The sequence below is a fragment of the Meles meles genome, chromosome 7, assembly GCF_922984935.1.
Source record: "Meles meles chromosome 7, mMelMel3.1 paternal haplotype, whole genome shotgun sequence".
Classification (NCBI taxonomy): Eukaryota; Metazoa; Chordata; class Mammalia; order Carnivora; family Mustelidae; genus Meles; species Meles meles.
In genome coordinates this window covers 112,142,952-112,162,144 of record NC_060072.1, presented here as the reverse complement: position 1 = coordinate 112,162,144, position 19,193 = coordinate 112,142,952, and the positions used below count along the sequence as shown (strand labels likewise).

The 19,193-nt window shown below is 41.6% G+C and overlaps 1 protein-coding gene and 1 non-coding gene across 2 annotated transcripts in view; both read left to right on the top strand.

Moving 5' to 3' along the window:
* ATP6V1E1 (ATPase H+ transporting V1 subunit E1) overlaps positions 1-19,193 on the top strand; it is a 38,351-nt gene that overhangs the window by 3,551 nt on the left and 15,607 nt on the right. Inside the window, exons 2-4 of the mRNA XM_046012411.1 lie at positions 3,441-3,506; positions 9,497-9,606; positions 10,034-10,100. Of these exons, the coding sequence (XP_045868367.1) occupies positions 3,441-3,506; positions 9,497-9,606; positions 10,034-10,100 (243 nt within the window). The remainder of the gene's footprint in view (positions 1-3,440; positions 3,507-9,496; positions 9,607-10,033; positions 10,101-19,193) is intronic.
* LOC123947811 lies at positions 6,721-6,924 on the top strand. Its single transcript, XR_006819843.1, has one exon. It is a non-coding gene; the product is annotated as a small nucleolar RNA SNORA74 (small nucleolar RNA).

Below are 19,193 nucleotides of genomic sequence, written 5' to 3'. Positions count from 1 at the left end.
AGGAGGCTTAAAATACCAACAGGTCATCATTCATTCACAAACGTTTATTGAACACCCCCTTTAGGGGCAGTCGTTCCATGTTCTGGTGTTATGGTGATGTAAAAAATAAGATCTCAGGGGCGCCTGGGTAGCTCAGTGAGTTAAGCCTCTGCCTTCAGCTTGGGTCATAATCTCAGGGTTCTGGGATTGAGCCCCACATCGGGATCTCTGCTCTGCAGGGCGCCTGCTTCCCCCTCTCTCTCTGCCTGCCTCTCTGCCTACTTGTGATCTCTCTCTGTCAAATAAATAAATAAAATCTTTAAAAAAAAAAGATCTCAGTACTCCTGGAGTTTACCTTAAGTGGGAGAATTAATAAACACAGTGAATTAGGGACTCCTGGGTGGTTCAGTCAGTTAAGCATCTGACTCTTGATTTTGGCTCAAGTCATCTTCATCTCAGGGTCGTGAGATAGAGCCCTGCTTAGGGCTCCAAGCTCAGCTCAGAGTCTGCTTGAGATTCTCTCTCTCCCTCTGCCCCCTACCCCTGCATGTGCACTCCTTCTCTCTCAAATAGTCTTTTTTTTTTTTTTTAATAAACACAATGATGAATAACCTAGAGATTATTGGTATTTTTAAAAATCATCTTCCTTTTTTTTTATTCGTCGTTTCTTTCAGATAGAGCCCTTAGGAAATGAAACAACCAGAGAGTTTGATTAGCTATAGTATTTGTATATTCACATGGGTGTATTTTACATCTTCCACTAAAGGTCGTACTTCATTTGTGGGTCTAAAAACAAAAACAAAAAAACCCACTTCATTTATGAGTCCAAATTGGATCAGTGTCCCTAGGCCCCAGAAGACTTCAGTGGACTTTATTCTCTGATTGTAGCCAGAGAAGCCTTTTAACAACTACCTTGCCTTATAGTCAAATAAAATAAAATCTTAAAAAAAAAAAAAAAGTTTACGAAGAGGAAGTGCAGAGTACCCTAGGTGCACATTGGTGAGAAGTTCAGAAGAGATTTCCCAAAGGAGGTGACATTTAAGCAAGCTGAATCCCAAGAAGTTAGCCAGGTGAAGGGAGGGAGAAGAGTATTCCAAGTGGAAGGAGCAGCATATTTGAAATCTTGGAAGTGAGGAAGAGAGTGATGAACTCAAGGAACAGAAAAACTGAAATAAGTTTAGTTTAGGAACCAAGAGTCTGAAGAGTGGCAGATGGTGAAGGTAATGTTTCATATGATGTTGGCAAGGGAAGCATTGACCAGATCACGTACCTTCTAAAATCTTTGCGTTTTATCATAAAGCGGGGGGGAGGGAGTGTGATACATGATGAAACAGGCATTTTTATTTTTATTTTTTTGAATATTTTATATGAGAGAGAGAGAACGCATCAGCAGCAGATTGGGGCAGAGGGAGAGGGGGAAACAGATTCCCTGCTGAGAAGAAAGCCCAATGCAGGACTCCATCGCAGGACTTTGGGATCATGACCTGGACCAAAGGCAGATGCTTAACGGACTGAGCCTCCCCAGACTCCTGAAACAGGCATTTTTCTTTTTTTTTTTTAAGATTTTATTTATTTGACAGAGAGGGAGATCACAAGTAGACAGAGAGGCAGGCAGAGAGAGAGGAGGAAGCAGGTTCCCTATCAAGCAGAGAGTCCGATGCAGGGTTTGATCCCAGGACCCAGGATCATGACCTGAGCCAAAGGCAGAGGCTTAACCCACTGAGCCACCCAGGTGCCCCTGAAACAGACATTTTTTTTTTTTTTTTTAAGATTTTATTTATTTACTTGACAGATAGAGATCTCAAGTAGGGAGAGAGGCAGGCAGAGAGAGAGAGAGGAGGAAGCAGGCTCCCTGCCAAGCAGAGAGCCCGATGCGGGGCTCGATCCCAGAACTCTGGGATCATGACCTGAGCGAAAGGCAGAGGCTTTAACCCACTGAGCCACCCAGGCGCCCCCAGACATTTTTTTTTTTTAAGATTTTATTTATTTATTTGACATAGATCACAAGTAGGCAGAGAGGCAGGCAGAGAAAGAGAGAGAAGCAGGCTCCCTGCCAAGCAGAGAGCCTGATGTGGGACTCAATCCCAGGACCCCAAGATCATGACCTGAGCCGAAGGCAGTGGCTTAACCCACTGAGCCACCCAGGTGCCCTGAAACAGGCATTTTTTAAAGGATCTTTCTGGTTGTAGTGTAGAGTTGATTAGAAAGGAAACAAGGCTGAGGGCAGGGAGACACATTTGGAAGCTGTTGTAGTAATTTAGTTCAGAGATGGTGGTAGCAAAGACTAGGAGACTAGGATAGTGGTTGTGAAGGTGGAGAAATGAAACAAATTAAAGAACTATCAGGAGAGAGAATTGATAGCACTTGGTGGTTGATTGGGTGGGAGGACTGAGGTACAAGGAAGGGTCAAAGTCAGATGTTGGGACTAATCCTCAAGCTAGAAATCAAAGTGGGCAGAGGGGAAGTGATTAGCGGTTCATTATTTTTTTTATAAAGATGTTATTTATTTGACAGAATGTGAGAAAGGGAACGCAAGCAGGGGGAGTTGAAGAGGGAGACACAGGTTTCCCACCAAACAGGGAGCCCGGTGTGGGGCTCTATCCCAGGACGCTAGGATCTTGACCTGAGCCCAAGGCAGATGCCTAACAATGGAGCCACCAGGCGCCCCTAGCGGTTCATTACTGAGTGTGTTGGATTTAGGTTGCTGTGAGTAGGCTGTCTAAAAAAGAGCAGTCTAGGAGGCAGAGGAAGAAGAGGGTGGTCTGGAAGGGAGACAAGGAAGTCCTGGAAGCAAAGGGAAAAGATTGTTCTTGTTCAAGAAGGGAGGGTTGACCAGCAAATCAAGAGATGCTGAAAGGTTGATTAAGGCCAAGATTTAAGGGCTAGGAGATTATTGCCATTTTATGAGAGTAATTCCAGTGAAGTGGAGGGGGTAGAAGTCAGATTGAAGTATGTTGAGATTAGGAGGTAAGAAAGTTGAAAAGTGTGGAGCACCTGGCTGACTCAGTAGAGCGTGTGACTCTTGATCTTGGACTTGTGAGTTTGAGCTCCATGTTGTGTGTAGAGATTACTTAAAAATAAAAACTTAAAAATCTTAAAAGAAAGTTTAAAAGGTAAATATAGATTCATTTAATTATAGATGGAGAAGAGGAAAAGAAGATGCAGGCTGAAAGGAGTATGAGGTAAAGGAGGATATATATTCAGTCCTCCCTCCCCCATAGACTCCACATTCCTTGAGAGTAGGATAATGTTCTATGATATTGAATATTGTGTCTGGTCCATTTGCTAGAGCGAATTCGTACTGTAAGATATTATCTCATATATCTCATTTGTCTTTGTACAGAATGCCTGGCACATTACATGCATTCAGTAAGCAATTGATTGTTAAATGAATCAGAAAAGATTATATGTATTTTTTTGTTATAGTTAGAAATAAAATAACCTTTCCTTCTTTCTTCTAGATTAAGCATATGATGGCTTTTATTGAACAAGAAGCCAATGAGAAAGCAGAGGAAATTGATGCGAAGGTGAGATTCCATTTTCTAGGTTTAGGAAGTTCTCAAAATTTCATAGTGTGGCTTTGCTAAGCGGTAATCAATAAAATTGCTTAACAACACATAGCATAGGACTGCTACGAATGTGTCTTATCTTTAATGTTAAAAATAAATTTTCCTAACCATGAGAGACTATGGACTCTGAAAAACAACCAGAGGGTTTTGAAGGGGCGGGGGGTGGGGGGGTGGGAGGTTGAGGAACCAGGTGGTGGGTAATAGGGAGGGCACGTACTGCATGGAGTACTGGGTGTGATGCCAAAACAATAAACACTGTTATGCTGTAAATAAACAAATAAAAAAAAAATCAATAAATTTTCCTGGGCAACCTTCTTGGCTCCCCTCCCTCTTTGGGAACTTTGTACTATCGCTCAATAAACTTAGAAAATAAACAAATAAATATATAAATTTTCCTTTCTAAACATTCTGATGGTAGGGAGTAGAAAGTAATGGATAAATTTTCTCATGGAATGTGGAATCCAGACATTTAGCATCTATGACTAATTGTCATAGTTGATTAGGGGAGGTTATAGTATTTTTATGTTGTTATTTTTCTTTTTAATTAATTTGTGCTTGTTGCAAAAAAAAAAAAAGTTTGGAAGTGTATAAGGTATAAAATGAAAGCCCCTGTCCATTACAAAGGTGATACTTGGTCTGCATTTTGAAATTTTATAAATATTTCCGGTTGTACTTTGTTTATACACAGTATATCAAGTTGTTCTTTTCCCTAGGTATAATCATAATGGGCCAGAATATATTGTTTAATGCATTATTTTCATTATCTTTCTTTTTTAACTCAACTATCTTTCTCCCTTGTTTTCTTCCTTTCTCTCTCTTTTGTTTCTTTCAACATTTCTTTATTTGGGAGAGTGAGAGCAAGTGTGAGCAAGGGGAGAGGCAGATGGGGAGGGAGAAGCAGACTCCCTGCTGAGGGGCTCGATCCCAGGACCCTGAGATCATGACTTCAGCTGAATGTAGACGGACTGAGCCACCCAGGCGCCCCTTTGTTTTTTTATTTTATTTTTTTTAAGATTTCATTTATTTGACAGAGACTGTGAGAGAGGGACCATAAGCAGGGCGAGTGGGAGAGGGAAAGCAGGCCTCCCGCGGAGCATGGAACATGATGTGGGACTCCATCCCAGGATCCTGGCATCATGACCTGAGCCAAAGGCAGACGCTTAATGACTGAGGTACCCAGGTGCCCCTAGGTGCCTCTTTATTATCTTTTTTATTCATTCTACTGTAGTTATTTGTTATTTATCAGTACAGCCTTAAAATTGTGTGTGCTTGGTATTCTAGGACTAAAATTCTGTGAAACTTTGAACTGTTTAAGTAATTTATCATTTAAGGGGTGCCTGGTTGGCTCAGTCAGTAAAAGCATGCAACTTTTGATCTCAGGGTTGGGAGTTTGAGCCCCATGTTGGGTGTAGAGATTTCCTCCCTCCCTAACCTCCCTCTCCTCCTTCCTTTCTTCCTCTCTTTCTTTCAATAGACAAATACTTTTATTTTTAAAACAAACTAACTAAAGAACTGTGAAGCTAAATGACTGGCCTGGGATCACACAGCTGGTACTTGCAGAGATCCCTAGCCCAGCACTTCCTAGTTAGGCTGATACCTGAGTTATAATCTGTTAATGGCATCCAAAAGCCTTTTAGCTTAACTTTTTTTTTTTAAATAAAAGGCCATCAGGTGAGAGTATGGAAGCAAGAACTTCATAGTTCCCTCAATGACCCCAGAAGAGCAGGAAAAGAGAGAAAAGTCATTTTTAAAAACCTACACTGAGAGGGGCACCTGGGTGGCTAAGTGTCTGCTTTTGGCTCGAGTTGTGGTCTTGGGGTCCTGGAATCAAGCCCCACATCGGCGGGTTCCCTGCTCAGAGGGGAGCCTGCTTCTTCCTCTCCCCCTGCTTACGTGTGCTCACTCTCTCAAGTGAATAAAATCCTTAAAATATATACGTAAATTAAAAAAACAAAAAACAAAAAACCAAACCTGTGCTGACAAGCCACGGTTGTCTTGAAGATGGTGCCCTGGGAAGCAGGTGGTGCTGCCGGTTCCAAGTGGGACAGAACGAAGTTGGTGTTTCATGAGGTGTGGGAGTAGGGTCCTGTGTCCCAGCAGGTGCTGCAGGAGTGACATTGCTTTCAAGCTCCTCTCTTTGTGTTGTATCCAGAGGGGCCGTGAGGCACATGGTGGTCCCCCAGGAGCAGGTCCCAGGCATTCTGGCAGCTCAGACAGAGGCTGCCAGGGTTGTGGAAATGAGCACCGTTGTCAGTACTATCAACATTTGCCCCCAAGAACTCTGAGAGCTCTGGCACGGCATGCCCCCATTCACAGTGTTCCTGAGCTCCAGCATAAAGATTATTTAAAAAGAAAATCTTAAAAAAAAAATGTGTCATTTAAGGAAGAAAAGACTATTTTGCCTACCACTACTATATAACAGCTGATAGAGTATTATTTTATTTTGTTTGGTGGTCATAGGAGCACTTCAGTTTCTTGTATGACCAGATCCCTGTTTCCTTCTGGGACAATTATAGAAATTCTATTTCAGTTGATAAATGCATTCCTGTTTGAAATAATGTTATCTTGGGATACTTGAGTGGCTTAGTCAATTAAGCATCTGCTTTGGGCTCAGGTCATGATCCCCGCGTCGTGGAATTAAGCCCTGCATCAGGCTCCCTACTCAGGGGGCAGTCTTTTCCCTCTGTCTGCCACTCCCCCTGCTTGTGCTCTCTCTCATTCTCTCTCACTCTTTCTGGCCACTAAGTAAATTAAAAAAAATAATAATCTTATCTAGTACAACACAATCATCTTTATTTCCCATGATAGGTATAGAAAAGGCTGTTAGGCATTTCTTTTCATTTATTTATTTGAGAGAGAGAGCACTAAAGGGGGAGATACAGAGGAAAAGGGAGAATTAGACTCCCTGCCGAGCAGAGAGCCCAATGTGGGGCTTGATGCCAGGACCCTGCGATCATGACCTGAGCCGAAGTCAGTCAGATGCTTAACTGACTGAGCCATCCAGGCACTCCAGGCATTTCTTTAAGAACGTGAAAGCTCTAGTACCAGTGCCAACCATTAAACATTCAAGTGGACCACTCTAGCTAACTTTCCAAAATCATTTCATACTACTTAAAAACCATATACATCTGATACACTGGTAAGATCACCTTTTTAAAAAAATAACCACTCTTCCAGCAGTAGTCAGCTGTCCAGATAGACCATTCTTGTGATGGTGTTACACTGCTGGCAGAGGGCTGTCCTGTTGTCTTCCTCCAGTGGCCTTTGGTCACTCTTCTGGTGGTGCCTGCTGCTGGGGCAAGGCAGAACTGTGCTTCCTTGAGAGTGTGCTGAGTGTTCACTCTGGCTGCTTAGTTCTAGTCTGGTAGCAGACAGTATGCTTTTCTCTGCGTCTTCTAGTTAAATGGCTTTTTCCTTCTCTTTGAGTATTTCCCTTTAATTCTACAATATTTCACACTTTGCTATTGTAAGTATATTTGCTATCCTACATATATTCTCCCTCCAAAAAACTTAGTGCACCTCGTGGCTCAGCTGGCTAAGTTACTGCCTTAAGTTCAGGTCATGATCCTAGAGTTCCAGGATCAAGTCCCACTTCAGGCTCCCAGCTCCATGAGTCTGCTTCTCCCTCTGACCTTCTCCCCTTTCATGCTCTCTCTCTCTCACTCTCTCCCTTAGAAAAATAAATAAAATCTTAAAAAAAAATTAGTTGTAGGGGTGCCTGGGTGGCTCAGTCGTTAAGTGTCTGCCTTCAGCTCAGGTCATGATCCCAGGATCCTGGGGTCAAGCCCTGCACTGAGCTCCTTGCTCTGTGGAAAGCCTGCTTCTCCCTCTTCCACTCCCCCCCTTCTTGTGTTCCCTCTCTGGCTGTCTCTCTCTGTCAAATAAGTAAGCTAGTTTATCTATTAAAATGGTATTTTGTTTAATGTAAACTTCTTTGTAAAGTATATTCTAGGTTGTCAATTAAAGTCTATGTTTAGTCTATTTATATTTAATAATATTTAATAAGAAGAATTTATTTAATAATAAGAATTTTTCTTACTGAGTGCCCAAAAAAGTTGGATGTTTAACCTTCATTTATATTTATATAAAGTAAAAGCCATCCTTACTGAATTCTGGCAGAGTATTAAGGATTTTGAACATGATAACTAGTCAGGGGGCACTTTGGGCTAATACTCTAGGTTTTCTGGCTTTTTTCTGTAGCACATTTGGTGCCATCATTGAGAAAACAAGAGTTGCAGAAGATGACTTTTCAACACAGTAGTATCTGGCACCGTGACAGGCATGTTGTATGTATGTGCAGGTGGTGTTCGAGCGGTAGCGCGAGGGGCTCTAGCAGGACTAATGCTTACTCGCTTCTGCACACTGTATAGCTGGGAGCACATAAAAGTCTCCTTGCTCCAACAGTCACTCTGAAGATTTTGACAACTTATGAATGGAGGACACTTTAGTAGCTATCCAGATCAATTTATACGTCAGCCTGAGTTATTCTCTCTTCCTACAATTAGTTTGAAAAATTGGAGATTCCAGTTTGCTGTGATGAAGATTCATGGATGGGGGTGCCTGGCTGGCTGGCTCAGTCAGTAGAGCATATGACTGTTGATCTCAGGGTCATGAGTTCCTGCCTCATGTTGAACATAGAGCTACTTTAAAAAAAAAAGATTCATGGATGGTTGACCAGGACTGGCACTCCTTCCAGCCATTGAGTTAAAGCACAAACCCTCTGGTAGCTGAGTAATGTGGTTCTCCCCTACCCTACCCTCAGAACTGGAAAACCACTTACTCTCAGTATTCAGGTCAGTATTGTTGTCTTACTCTATCACCACATTTGTTTATTTAATGCACTGAAACTGTAATGTTGCTTTGTATTCCCAGTAAAATAGAAAAAAATTAAAAAATTAAAGAGTAACTGTTCAATAATTTACACATAAACAACTTACATTTATATAACTTAAATTTTTAAAAGGACTGTTAGATTTATCTTACTTATTTGTCCTATGAGGAAAGAATATTAATTTATTTATATATTTTTGAAGGGAGGTGGGGTAGGAGAGGCAGAAGGAGAGACAGAATCCCAAACCGAGTGTATGCCCAGCCTAGAGCCCAACATGGGACTCAGTCTTACAACCCTGAGATCATGACCTGAGCTGAAAGAAAGAGCGAGACACTTAGCCAGCCCAGGCACCCGAAGAATACTATTGTAATTCTTTTACTTCATAAGGGCACACTAAGACTGGGATTACTTGACCATATTTTTTAAGGCAGTAACCCAGATCTTCTAAACTCTAAATTCTGTAATCAAATGGATTAAATTTAGAATACATAATGATTTTTTTCTTTTTCTTTTTTTTTTCAGATTTTATTTATTTGACAGAGAGAGACATGGCAAGAAAGGGAACACAAGCAGGGGAAGTGGGAGAGGGGGAAGCAGGCTTCCCGCAGAGCAGGGAGCCCCATTGGCGCTCTATCCTAGGACCCTGGGATCATAACCTGAGCAGAAGGCAGATGCTTAATGACTGAGCACTCAGGCGCCCCTACGATTTGTAATGATTTTTTTCACATACAGAATCTTCTATTTGAATACATCCTTTGTAACTCTGTGACTGGGTACTATTAGCTTTTTTATTTTTATTTTTTTTTTAAGTAAGCTACACACCCAGCTTGGGGCTTAAACTCATGACCCTAAGATCGAGAGTGGTATGCTCTACCAACTAAGCCAGCCAGACGCCCCTGGGTACTATTATCCTAGTAGGTCAGATTTTTGGTTTTCTTTTTCATCATTTATGATGAAAATCACTGGTTACCCCTTTTGAGTAAATTAGAAATTCTGAAGACAAGTCAAATAAGCTTACTATTTTTGATATGGAATACAGTGCTGCTGGTTACCAGCTTCTTAAAATAAAACTCAAAAATCCGGTGTAATGAATTAACAATAATTGTTTCCTTGATAGGCTGAGGAAGAGTTCAACATTGAAAAAGGTCGTCTTGTGCAAACCCAAAGACTGAAGATTATGGAATACTATGAGAAGAAAGAAAAGCAGATTGAGCAGCAGAAGAAGATGTAAGTAGATCCTGGTCACAGTATTAGGTAAGGAAGCTTTAAAAAGTCAGTGGGACAAGAGGACAGAGCAGGTGCTTTGGAGTCAGGCAGGTATGGGCTCAAATCTTAATTGGACCACTTAACATACTTGTATGACCTTGAGCAAGGTGTATAATTTCTTTTTCTTAATTTATGAAAATGGAAGCATCACAGGATTATTGAAAGAAAATTGCAATAACTGATATGAAAGTGCTTGCCACTTGGTAAGCTCTCAATAAACACTTCGAAAATAAGTTGGTAGGATCCACTACATGTATTTCAGTGGGGTTCTCTAGGTTATATACAAAGATAAGTATTTGTACATACAAAGGAAGCTGTATATTTCCTTCTCTGCAGTTTTTTTTCCCCTTATACTCTATTGATAACCATTTTTCCGTACCTTTTACAGTCAGATGTCTAATTTGATGAATCAAGCAAGGCTCAAAGTCCTCAGAGCAAGAGATGACCTTATTACAGTGAGTAATTTGCCCCTATTATAAGATTATAAAATGTTTATTCACTTACCTATTACAGAGAATTCACTAGTTAGTATGAGCTAATTAAGGAGTTGAATGATTCTTAGAAAACATTTGGTTGGCAAATCATTATACTAGGTATTTTAATAAATACAAAGTGAAGGGCACCTGGGTGGCTCAGTCGTTTGAGCGTCCAATTCTTTTTTTTTTTTTTTAAAGATTTATTTATTTGACAGATAGAGATTACAAGTAGGCAGAGAGGCAGGCAGAGAGAGAGAGAGGAGGAAGCAGGCTCCCAGCCAAGCAGAGAGCCCGATGCGGGGCTCGATCCCAGGACCCTGGGATCATGACCCGAGCTGAAGGCAGAGGCTTTAACCCGCTGAGCCACCCAGGCGCCCCTGAGCGTCCAATTCTTGATTTTGGCTCAGGCCATGATTTTCAGGGTCATGAGATTGAGTCCTGAGTTGGACTCTGCCCTTAGCAAGAAGTCTTGGAATGCTCTGTCTCTACCTCTGCCCCACCACCATGCACAGGCAGCCCAGGGAAGTGTCTTCTAAGGAAGAAGACAGAAACCTACAGAAACATACCACTTAGCTGAGAAAGCTTAAAGGTATTCACATTAACCTGGCTGGCTTAGTGGGTAGAACATAGAACTCGTGGTCTCAGGGTTGTGAGCTTGAGCCCCAGTTGGGTGTGGAGCTTAGTTAAAAAAAAAACATTGTGTTCACATAAAGGCATTTGAATTATATTTTAGGAACCGACCAGGATGCCTGCTGTTTTCACTGTTCATTGTTATAGTGGAAGCCCTAGATTCCTTTAAGATGGAGAAATAAGAATTATATACAAATTGCGAAGGAATAAAGAATTTTTTTTTAAAGATTTTATTTATTTATTTGACAGAGAAAGATCACAAGTAGGCAGAGAGTCAGGCAGAGAGAGAGAAGCAGGCTCCCCGCTGAGCAAAGAGCCCAAAGCGGGGCTCGATCCCAGGACCCTGAGATTATGACCCGAGCTGAAAGCAGAGGCTTAACCCACTGAACCACCCAGGCGCCCCGGAATAAAGAATTATTTTTTGATTTTTTGCAGATACGATTTCCCACACATAAAATACAACATCTGAAAAACAGAACTAGTAATTAATTCAAAATGGTGACTGGTGGGGTGCTTGGGTGGCTCAGTTGGTTAAATATCTGCCTTTGGCTCAGATCATGATCCCAGGGTCCTGGGACTGAGCTCCACATTGAACTCCTTGTTCAGTAGGAAGCCTGCTTCTCCCTTTCCCTCTGCCTGCTGCTCCCTCTGCTTATGCTCGCTCTCTCTCTGTCAAATACATAAATAAAATTTGAAAAACAAAAAAACCCAAAATGGTGACTGGCAACAAAGAGACTATACAGAAATTAAGTTTTTCTGGATATGAATAATAACCAATTAGCATGTAGAATTAAAAATAGATTCTTTTATAATGGTTACAAAAGTGATCAAATTATAATGAATAAATGTTCATAATTAAGATCTATATGAAAAAGCTATAAAATTAGAAGTATAAAACTAATAAATAGGAAGCATACCATTTCCTTAGAAGATTAAAGAAACACTAATATTATAAGCTGTCAATTCTTATGAGATGAATCTGGCATGGCAGCAGCAAGAATGGACTTGGTGTGTCAGTGTTGACACATTTTGCAGGGAGACTTTCCACACATTGACTAATGATTGACTTCTCTTCCAAGTCCAGTGCTAAATACTGAATTTCAGACCTGACTGACTAGGAGAATGAAAGGGGAAGTTAGGAGGGCAGACTCCTAACTTGGACATCCTTTAAGAGGCCAAGAAGCCTCCAGTTGTAAATGTCTGTCAGGAAATAAAGGCCTGACATTCAGGACAACAGAGATCACTTATTAACATAATTCATAATACTTCATATTGGAATGCTTTGATCTCAGGATCCTGGAATCCAGCCCTGTTAGGTTCCTTGCTCAGTGGGGAGTCTGCTTCTCTCTCTACCCCTCCCCCAGTTTATGCATGCAGAGTCTCTCAAATAAAAATCTTTTTTTTTTTTTTTAAAGATTTATTTATTTATTTGAGATAGATCACAAGTAGATAGAGAGGCAGGCAGAGACAGAGAGAGGGAAGCAGGCTCCCTGCTGAGCAGAGAGCCCGATGCGGGACTCGATCCCAGGACCCTGAGATCATGACCCGAGCCGAAGGCAGCAGCCTAACCCACTGAGCCACCCAGGCGCCCCTAAAAATCTTTTTTTTTAAAAAATATATTATTTATTTATTTGTCAGAGAGAGAGTGTGCACAAGCAGGGGGAGCAGCAGGCAGGGGGAGCAGCAGGCAGAGGGAGAAGCAGACTCCCTGCTTAACAGGGAGCCCGGTATGGGACTTGATCCCAGGACCCAGAGATCATGACCTGAACAGAAGGCAGATGCTCAACCAACTGAGCCATCCGGGTGTCCTATAAATAAAAATCTTTTAAAAGAAAAAAAAAGTTAAAAATATAAATTCTAGGAATGTGGGAAAATAGGAAATCTGTTGCTAAGTTATCTTCCCACATGGGAATGAGTAGTTCATCCGTTATAAAATACAAAAGGAGGGGTGCCTGGGTGGCTCAGTGGGTTAAAGCCTCTGACTTGCGCTCAGGCCATGATCCCAAGGTCCTGGGATCGAGCCCTGCATCGGGCTCTCTTGCTCAGCAGGGAGCCTGCTTCTTCCTCTCTCTCTGCCTGCTTGTGATCTCTGTCTGTCAAATAAATAAATAAAATCTTTATTTAAAAAAATAAAATACAAAAGGAGGACTGGACAGCTTTTTTGGAAATGGTGACTACAAAATATCTCAAGACTGTTACCTAGGTCTTCCCTAAAATGTTGAGTTTCAGTAATCAGTGGTTGATTTCCTTCCACAGGATTCAGATTTCTTTAGCAACCTGATGGATTGACATAGTTTATAAGTTACACTTAGAATAATAACCACCTTTCTGTAGAAGAACTTGGGCTTAAGAGTGTTTCAGCTTTGGAGTGCCCAGGTGGTTCAGTCAGTTAAGCATCTGACTCTTAATTTCAGGTCAGGTCATGATCTCACGATCATGAAATCAAGCCTTATGTGGGGCTCTGCACTGGGCATGGAACCTGCTTGGTATTCTCTCTTCTTCCTTTTCCTTTGCCCATTCCCCCTCCCTCTCTTGGTGGGGGAGGAAAAATCTTTCAGCTTTGCCATGTTAGTTTGAGTAAATTATTGTTTCTGACCCTCAGTTTCCTCTTTGGTATGTATGTATTATGATACTGGGTTCAGAGGGCTGGGTTTTTTGTTTCCTTTTTTTTATAGTGTTATAATTATTTAAAAATAAAATTTATTTTTGGGCTCCATAAAAAAAAATTATTTTTACACAAGTATTATATGCACAGTTTTAAGAATCAGATCCTTAGGGGCGCCTGGGTGGCTCAGTGGGTTAAGCTGCTGCCTTCGGCTCAGGTCATGATCTCAGGGTCCTGGGATCGAGTCCCACATCGGGCTCTCTGCTTGGCGGGGAGCCTGCTTCCCTCTCTCTCTCAATCTGCCTGCCTCTCTATCTACTTGTGATCTCTCTCTGTCAAATAAATTAAAAAAAAAAAAAAAAAGAATCAGATCCTTAAAGGTTTATGCCAACAAATGTCATTTTCTTGGCCTAATTGAAACACAGCTCTTATGAGGATTGAATGTGAGAACGCATTTAATTCCTCTAGCTTAACACTGACATATGGTGTTTATTTACGAAGTGTTACTTCCCTTTTCCTACCTCATCTCCTCCAGGTTGTAGCTCTTCTTTTAATAGGTCTCGATAGTTGAAATACTCTCCTGGCCTCTTGGTGCCGTTGTCAGAAAGTCCCTGGACCATAAGTTGCTACTGCATTTTTGATAAATGCCCAGAGTCAAAAATGACAACTGTGACAACTGCTGGGTAGATGTTGTTTGTACAATTCAAGAATTTAGAGACCTAACGTAAACATCTCAGCAGCATTTCTCAAGATAAACCCCACCGGTTATAGTACATATTGTTTAATGTTATCATTTGACCAGTTAATAGGTTTTGCATTTGCTTTATTTTTATGCTGCCTTTTTTGAAGATTAGTGATTATTAAAAGTGGAAAAGATCCTGAGAAATGTCATCTCTAATATACTATAGAAATGCTTTTGATATTGTATTCCCTAATGGTATACTTGTCTCAGATGGCAAAAGGTTTTGTTTTTTTTTGTTTTTTAAAGATTTTCTTTATTTGAGAGAGAGAGATCATGAGAGGGGAGAAGGTCAGAGGGAGAAGCAGGCTCCCCGTGGAGTTGGGAGGAGGATGTGGGACTTGATCCTGCAACTCTGGGATCATGACCTGAACTAGAGGCAGTTGCTTAACCAACTGAGCCACCCAGGTGCCCGCAAACAGGTTTTATAACCCAAAGTAAGCAGCCCAGTGTTTTAGTAGATCCGACTTCACTTCAAATTAAAATTATTATTTTTTCTTGTCCTTATTGTTTGACCTGATTTTTTCTTTTTCTTTTCTTTTCTTTTTTTTTTTTTTTTAAGATTTAAAAAAATTTTTTGTCAGAGCACAGGCAGAGGGGAGGGGCAGGGGGAGAGGAAGAAGCAGACTCCACACTGAGCAGGGAGACTGTCACGGGGCTTGATCCCAGGACCCCAAGATCATGACCTGAGCCGAAGGCAGGCAGACAACCGACTGAGCCAGCCACCCAAGCACCCCTGATTTTTTCTTTTTAAAAAAATTTTTAAAAGATTTTATTTTTAGGGGCACCTGGGTGGCTCAGTTGCTTAAACATCTGCCTTTGGCTTAGGTCATGATCCCAGGGTCCTGGATTGGGCTCCTTCCTCAGCAGTGACCCTGCTTCTCCCTCTCCCTCTGCTGTTCCTCTGCTTGTGCTCTCTTGCTTTCTGTCAAATAAATAAATAAATAAAATCTTCAAAAAAATTTTTTTGCTTTTATTTTTGAATAATATCTCTATCCAGTCTGGGTGGGACTCAGACTTACAACCTTGAGATCAAGTTGCATGCTCTACCAGCTGAGCCATTCAGGTGCCCTTGACTGATTTTTTCACCTACATAGTTATATTTCATTTTATTATATTATTATTATTTTTGAAGATTTTATTTAAGAAAGCACGCACAGCAGAGAGGAGGGGCAGAGAGAGAAGCAGGCTCCCCGTGGAGCAGGGAGCCCAAGCAGGGAGCCTGATGTGGGACTCGATCCCAAGCCCCTGGGATCATGACCTGAGCTGAAGGCAGATGCTTAACTGACTGAGCCATCCAGGCGCCCCTATATTTTATTATTTTTCTAACTCTTTTTTAAGTAAGATTTATGCCCAATGTGGGACTTGAACTTTAGACACCAAGATTAAGAGTCACATACTCTATTTGCGACTGAGCCAGCCAGGCGCCTTATTTTTTTTTAGCTCTTAAAAAATATAATTTGGGGTGCTTGGGTGGCTGAGTGGGTTAAAGCTTCTCTGCCTTCGGCTCAGGTTATGATCTTGGGGTCCTGGAATTGAGCCCTGCATCGGGCTCTCTGCTCTGCTCTGCTCAGCAGGGAGCCTGCTTCCTCCTCTCTCTCTGCCTACTTGTGATCTCTGTCTGTCAAATAAATAAATAAAATATTTTTTAAAAATTTTAATTTAAAATTTTTATTGGGGGGATCTGTGTGGCTAGTCAGTTAAGCATCTGCCTTCAGCTCAGGTCATAATCCCAGGATCTGGGATCTAGCCCTGTGTGGGCTCCCTGCTTCGCAGGGAGTCTGCTTCTCCCTCTCCTTCTGCCCGTCCCCCAGCTTGTGCACACCCACACATGCACTCTCTCTCAAGTAAATAAATAAAATCTTTTTTTAAAAACCCAAGTTTTTATTAAATATACTCTTGTAAGCTGCTTTATGTCCTTTTTTTTTTTTTTACTTGACAGAGATCGCAAGTAGGCAGAGAGGCAGGCAGAGAGAGAGGAAGGGAAGCCAGCTCCCTGCTGAGCAGCGAGCCTGATGTGGGGCTCGATCTCAGGACCCTGGGATCATGACCTGAGCCGAAGGCAGAGGCTTTACCGCATAGAGCCACCCAGGCACCCCTGCTTTATATCCTTTTAAAAATCCTTTTTTTGGGATGTCTGGGTGGCTCAGTTGGTTAAGCATCTGCCTTCAGCTCAGGTCATGATCCCAGGGCCCTGGGATAGAGTCCCACATCGGGCTCCCTGCTTAACAGGGAGCCCGCTTTTCCCTCTGCCTGCAGCTCTCCCTGCTTGTGGGCACACACACTCTCTCTGGAAAATAAAAATCTGTTAAAATATATAAAAAATAAAATTTTTTTATTTTATAAAAATTTTACTTTTTAAAGATTTTATTTATATAATTTTGCAAGGGAGATAGAGGGAGGGAGAAAACACAAGAGCATGGATGGGGGAGGCAGGCAGAGGGAGAAGCAGACTCTCTACAGACCAGGGAGCCAGATGTGGAGCTCGATCCCAGGACTCTGGGATCATGACCTGAGCTGAAGGCAGAGATTACAAGTAGGCAGAGAGAGAGGAAGCAGGCTCCCCGAGGAGCAGAGAGCCCGATGCAGGGCTTGATCCCAGGACACTGGGATCATGACCTGAGCTGAAGGCAGAGGCTTTAACCCACTGAGCCACCCAGGCACTCCGGTATTTTTTTTTTTTTTTTTTAATATTTTATTTATTTGACAGAGAGAAATCACAACTAGGCAGAGAGGCAGGCAGAGAGAGGAGGAAGCAGGCTCCCTGTGGAGCAGAGAGCCCGATGTGGGGCTCGATCCCAGGACCCTGAGATCATGACCTGAGCCGAAGGCAGCGGCTTTAACCCACTGAGCCACCCAGGTGCCCCGGTATTTTTTTTAATTAAGTATGCTGTAACCCCAGCATGGGGCTTAAACTCCCAACCCCACGATCAAGAGTTGCATGCTCTACCAGTGGAGTCAGCCAGGTGTCCCAAGAATGCAGTATATTTAATAGACAGGAAGTAAGAAATTGCTAAGGAAACATGAGGGAAAAGTAGTCATGTCAGAGGAGAAGCAGCAGCTAAGGGAACAAGGGAACGGAAAACTTGAACAAAATGATAATCTAAAATAGCATCTAAAACTTCTGAGAATCAACGTAGGAAGAGCAAAGAGATTCAGCAATCGGGGTGTTATTTCTGACTTTGCCAGAGCGCTTTCATTGGATTAGTGAAGGCAGAAACCTAGATTGTAAGGGCCTGAAAGATGAGAAGTGCAGCCCAAGGCAGGGTGTGTGCCCGCTTAAGCAGTGGAGCCGTTGGCGTTCTGATCTCTTTCTGGAACGCATGTGATGTCCCAAGTCTTCTGGAGCATGCAACTTGAGTTCAGTGTACAGCTGAGCTTTTATTTTTTTAATTTATAATGAGAATTGTGTGAAAATAAACATCTGTGTGATCTCAGCATCCTAAAGATGCTTATTTCCTTAGGCTTTTGCCAAGTCTAACTCCTTGCCATCAAGTACTTTACAGTAGAGCAGACACAGTAAGAGGTCTGGAGGGTTGGGGAAGCAGACCGACACAGCAGACAGGGTTATGTATACATCAGGGCCACACACACATACTTTAAAGGGTTTTGCTATTTTAAAACATTTTATTTCTGGTTTTATCCACAGAGTAGGAAATTATGTTAGGGAAGTTGTCAAGCAGTTGGATAGAAAGGGATATTGACAAATGATAGAAGGAAGGGGAAAAATAGAAAACCAGGGTAAAAATGAAATTGGCAGGCTATTTTACTACCAAATTTAGTTCCTTTTTTCTGCTATGTATCTTTTTGCCTTGCCTTCCCTGATGTTTTCTAGGTTTAAGAGCACATGCTTTGGAATCCCTGTGAAATTTGAATTTCTGTTTCCTGGTATCAGCTGTTTGGTGGGCAGATTTTTTTTTTTAGTCCCTTCTAACCTTCTGTCTCTTATAAAATGGAAAAAACATATACCTGAAGCTTATACAGAATTAGATAATCTAGGTAAAGTGACTAGTATAATGCCTAATACAAAACAGATCTTTATTAACACTTCCTAAACTTCACAACTTATTTAAAAGTTACTAGAAAAAATAATACACTAACATTTAAATTCTGATCCATCGATCCTGAAGTAGAGTTCTGGTGTTGTGGTTAAAGAGAGATGAAATATTTCTTGTCTTTGAGGGAGGCCAGCTGACTCTTCAAATTAGGCAGGACTTAGGGAGACAGGATTTTTAATTTTATTTAATTTTATTTATTTATTTATTTTATATTTTATATATTTATTTTATATTATTTATATTATTTATTTATTTTTAAATTTTATTTAATGCATTTCTGTTTTATTTATTTATTTATTTGACAGAGAAAGACACAGTGAGAGAGGGAACACAAGCAGGGGGAGTGGGAGAGGAACAAGCAGGTTTCCCATGGAGCCAGGGAGTTGATCCTAGTTGATCCCAGGACTCTGGGATCATGACCTGAGCCGAAGGCAGACACTTAACGACTGAGCCACCCCAGACGCCCGATGTTGACATCTTAATCAGGTTTTGGTTTACTACTTTCCAGGACCAGAATCCTAATATTTTCAGAATCCTTAGAGGCAGTTAGGTTGAAGTGGGCAGATAGGCCCTTCCAAAACCTGATACTGATAGGTGAGCTGACCTGAGAACTGCAGTAATACATGCATCTCTCCCTGGGAAAGCGGCATGGGGAGCGGGATGGTAATCAGAGAGGTCAAACTTAGAATCTAAGATGTTAGTGGTTTGTAACATTGTTGATTGTAATTTACCTTTTTGCCTATGATGACTTACTAAGGGGATGGGAATACTTAAGGGACAGTACAATTTGTATCAGTTTTCAGCCTTCTTAGCTGGAGTTTGGTTTATTTTGACTTCCCTACATCCTTGATTGGAGTTGTAGGTGGTGGTAAAACTCCTCCTTTACCAGTTTTCCAGATTTTGACAGTGGGTTACTTTTACAGATGGCTAGTAATGCTCTTTACAAGTTGATTTCTTTAGTTTCATTCTCTTAGAGCAGACCAGCCCTCATAGTCCACTCCTCTTTGCTTGACCATTGTTTTGATTAGTCCATTTCCCCA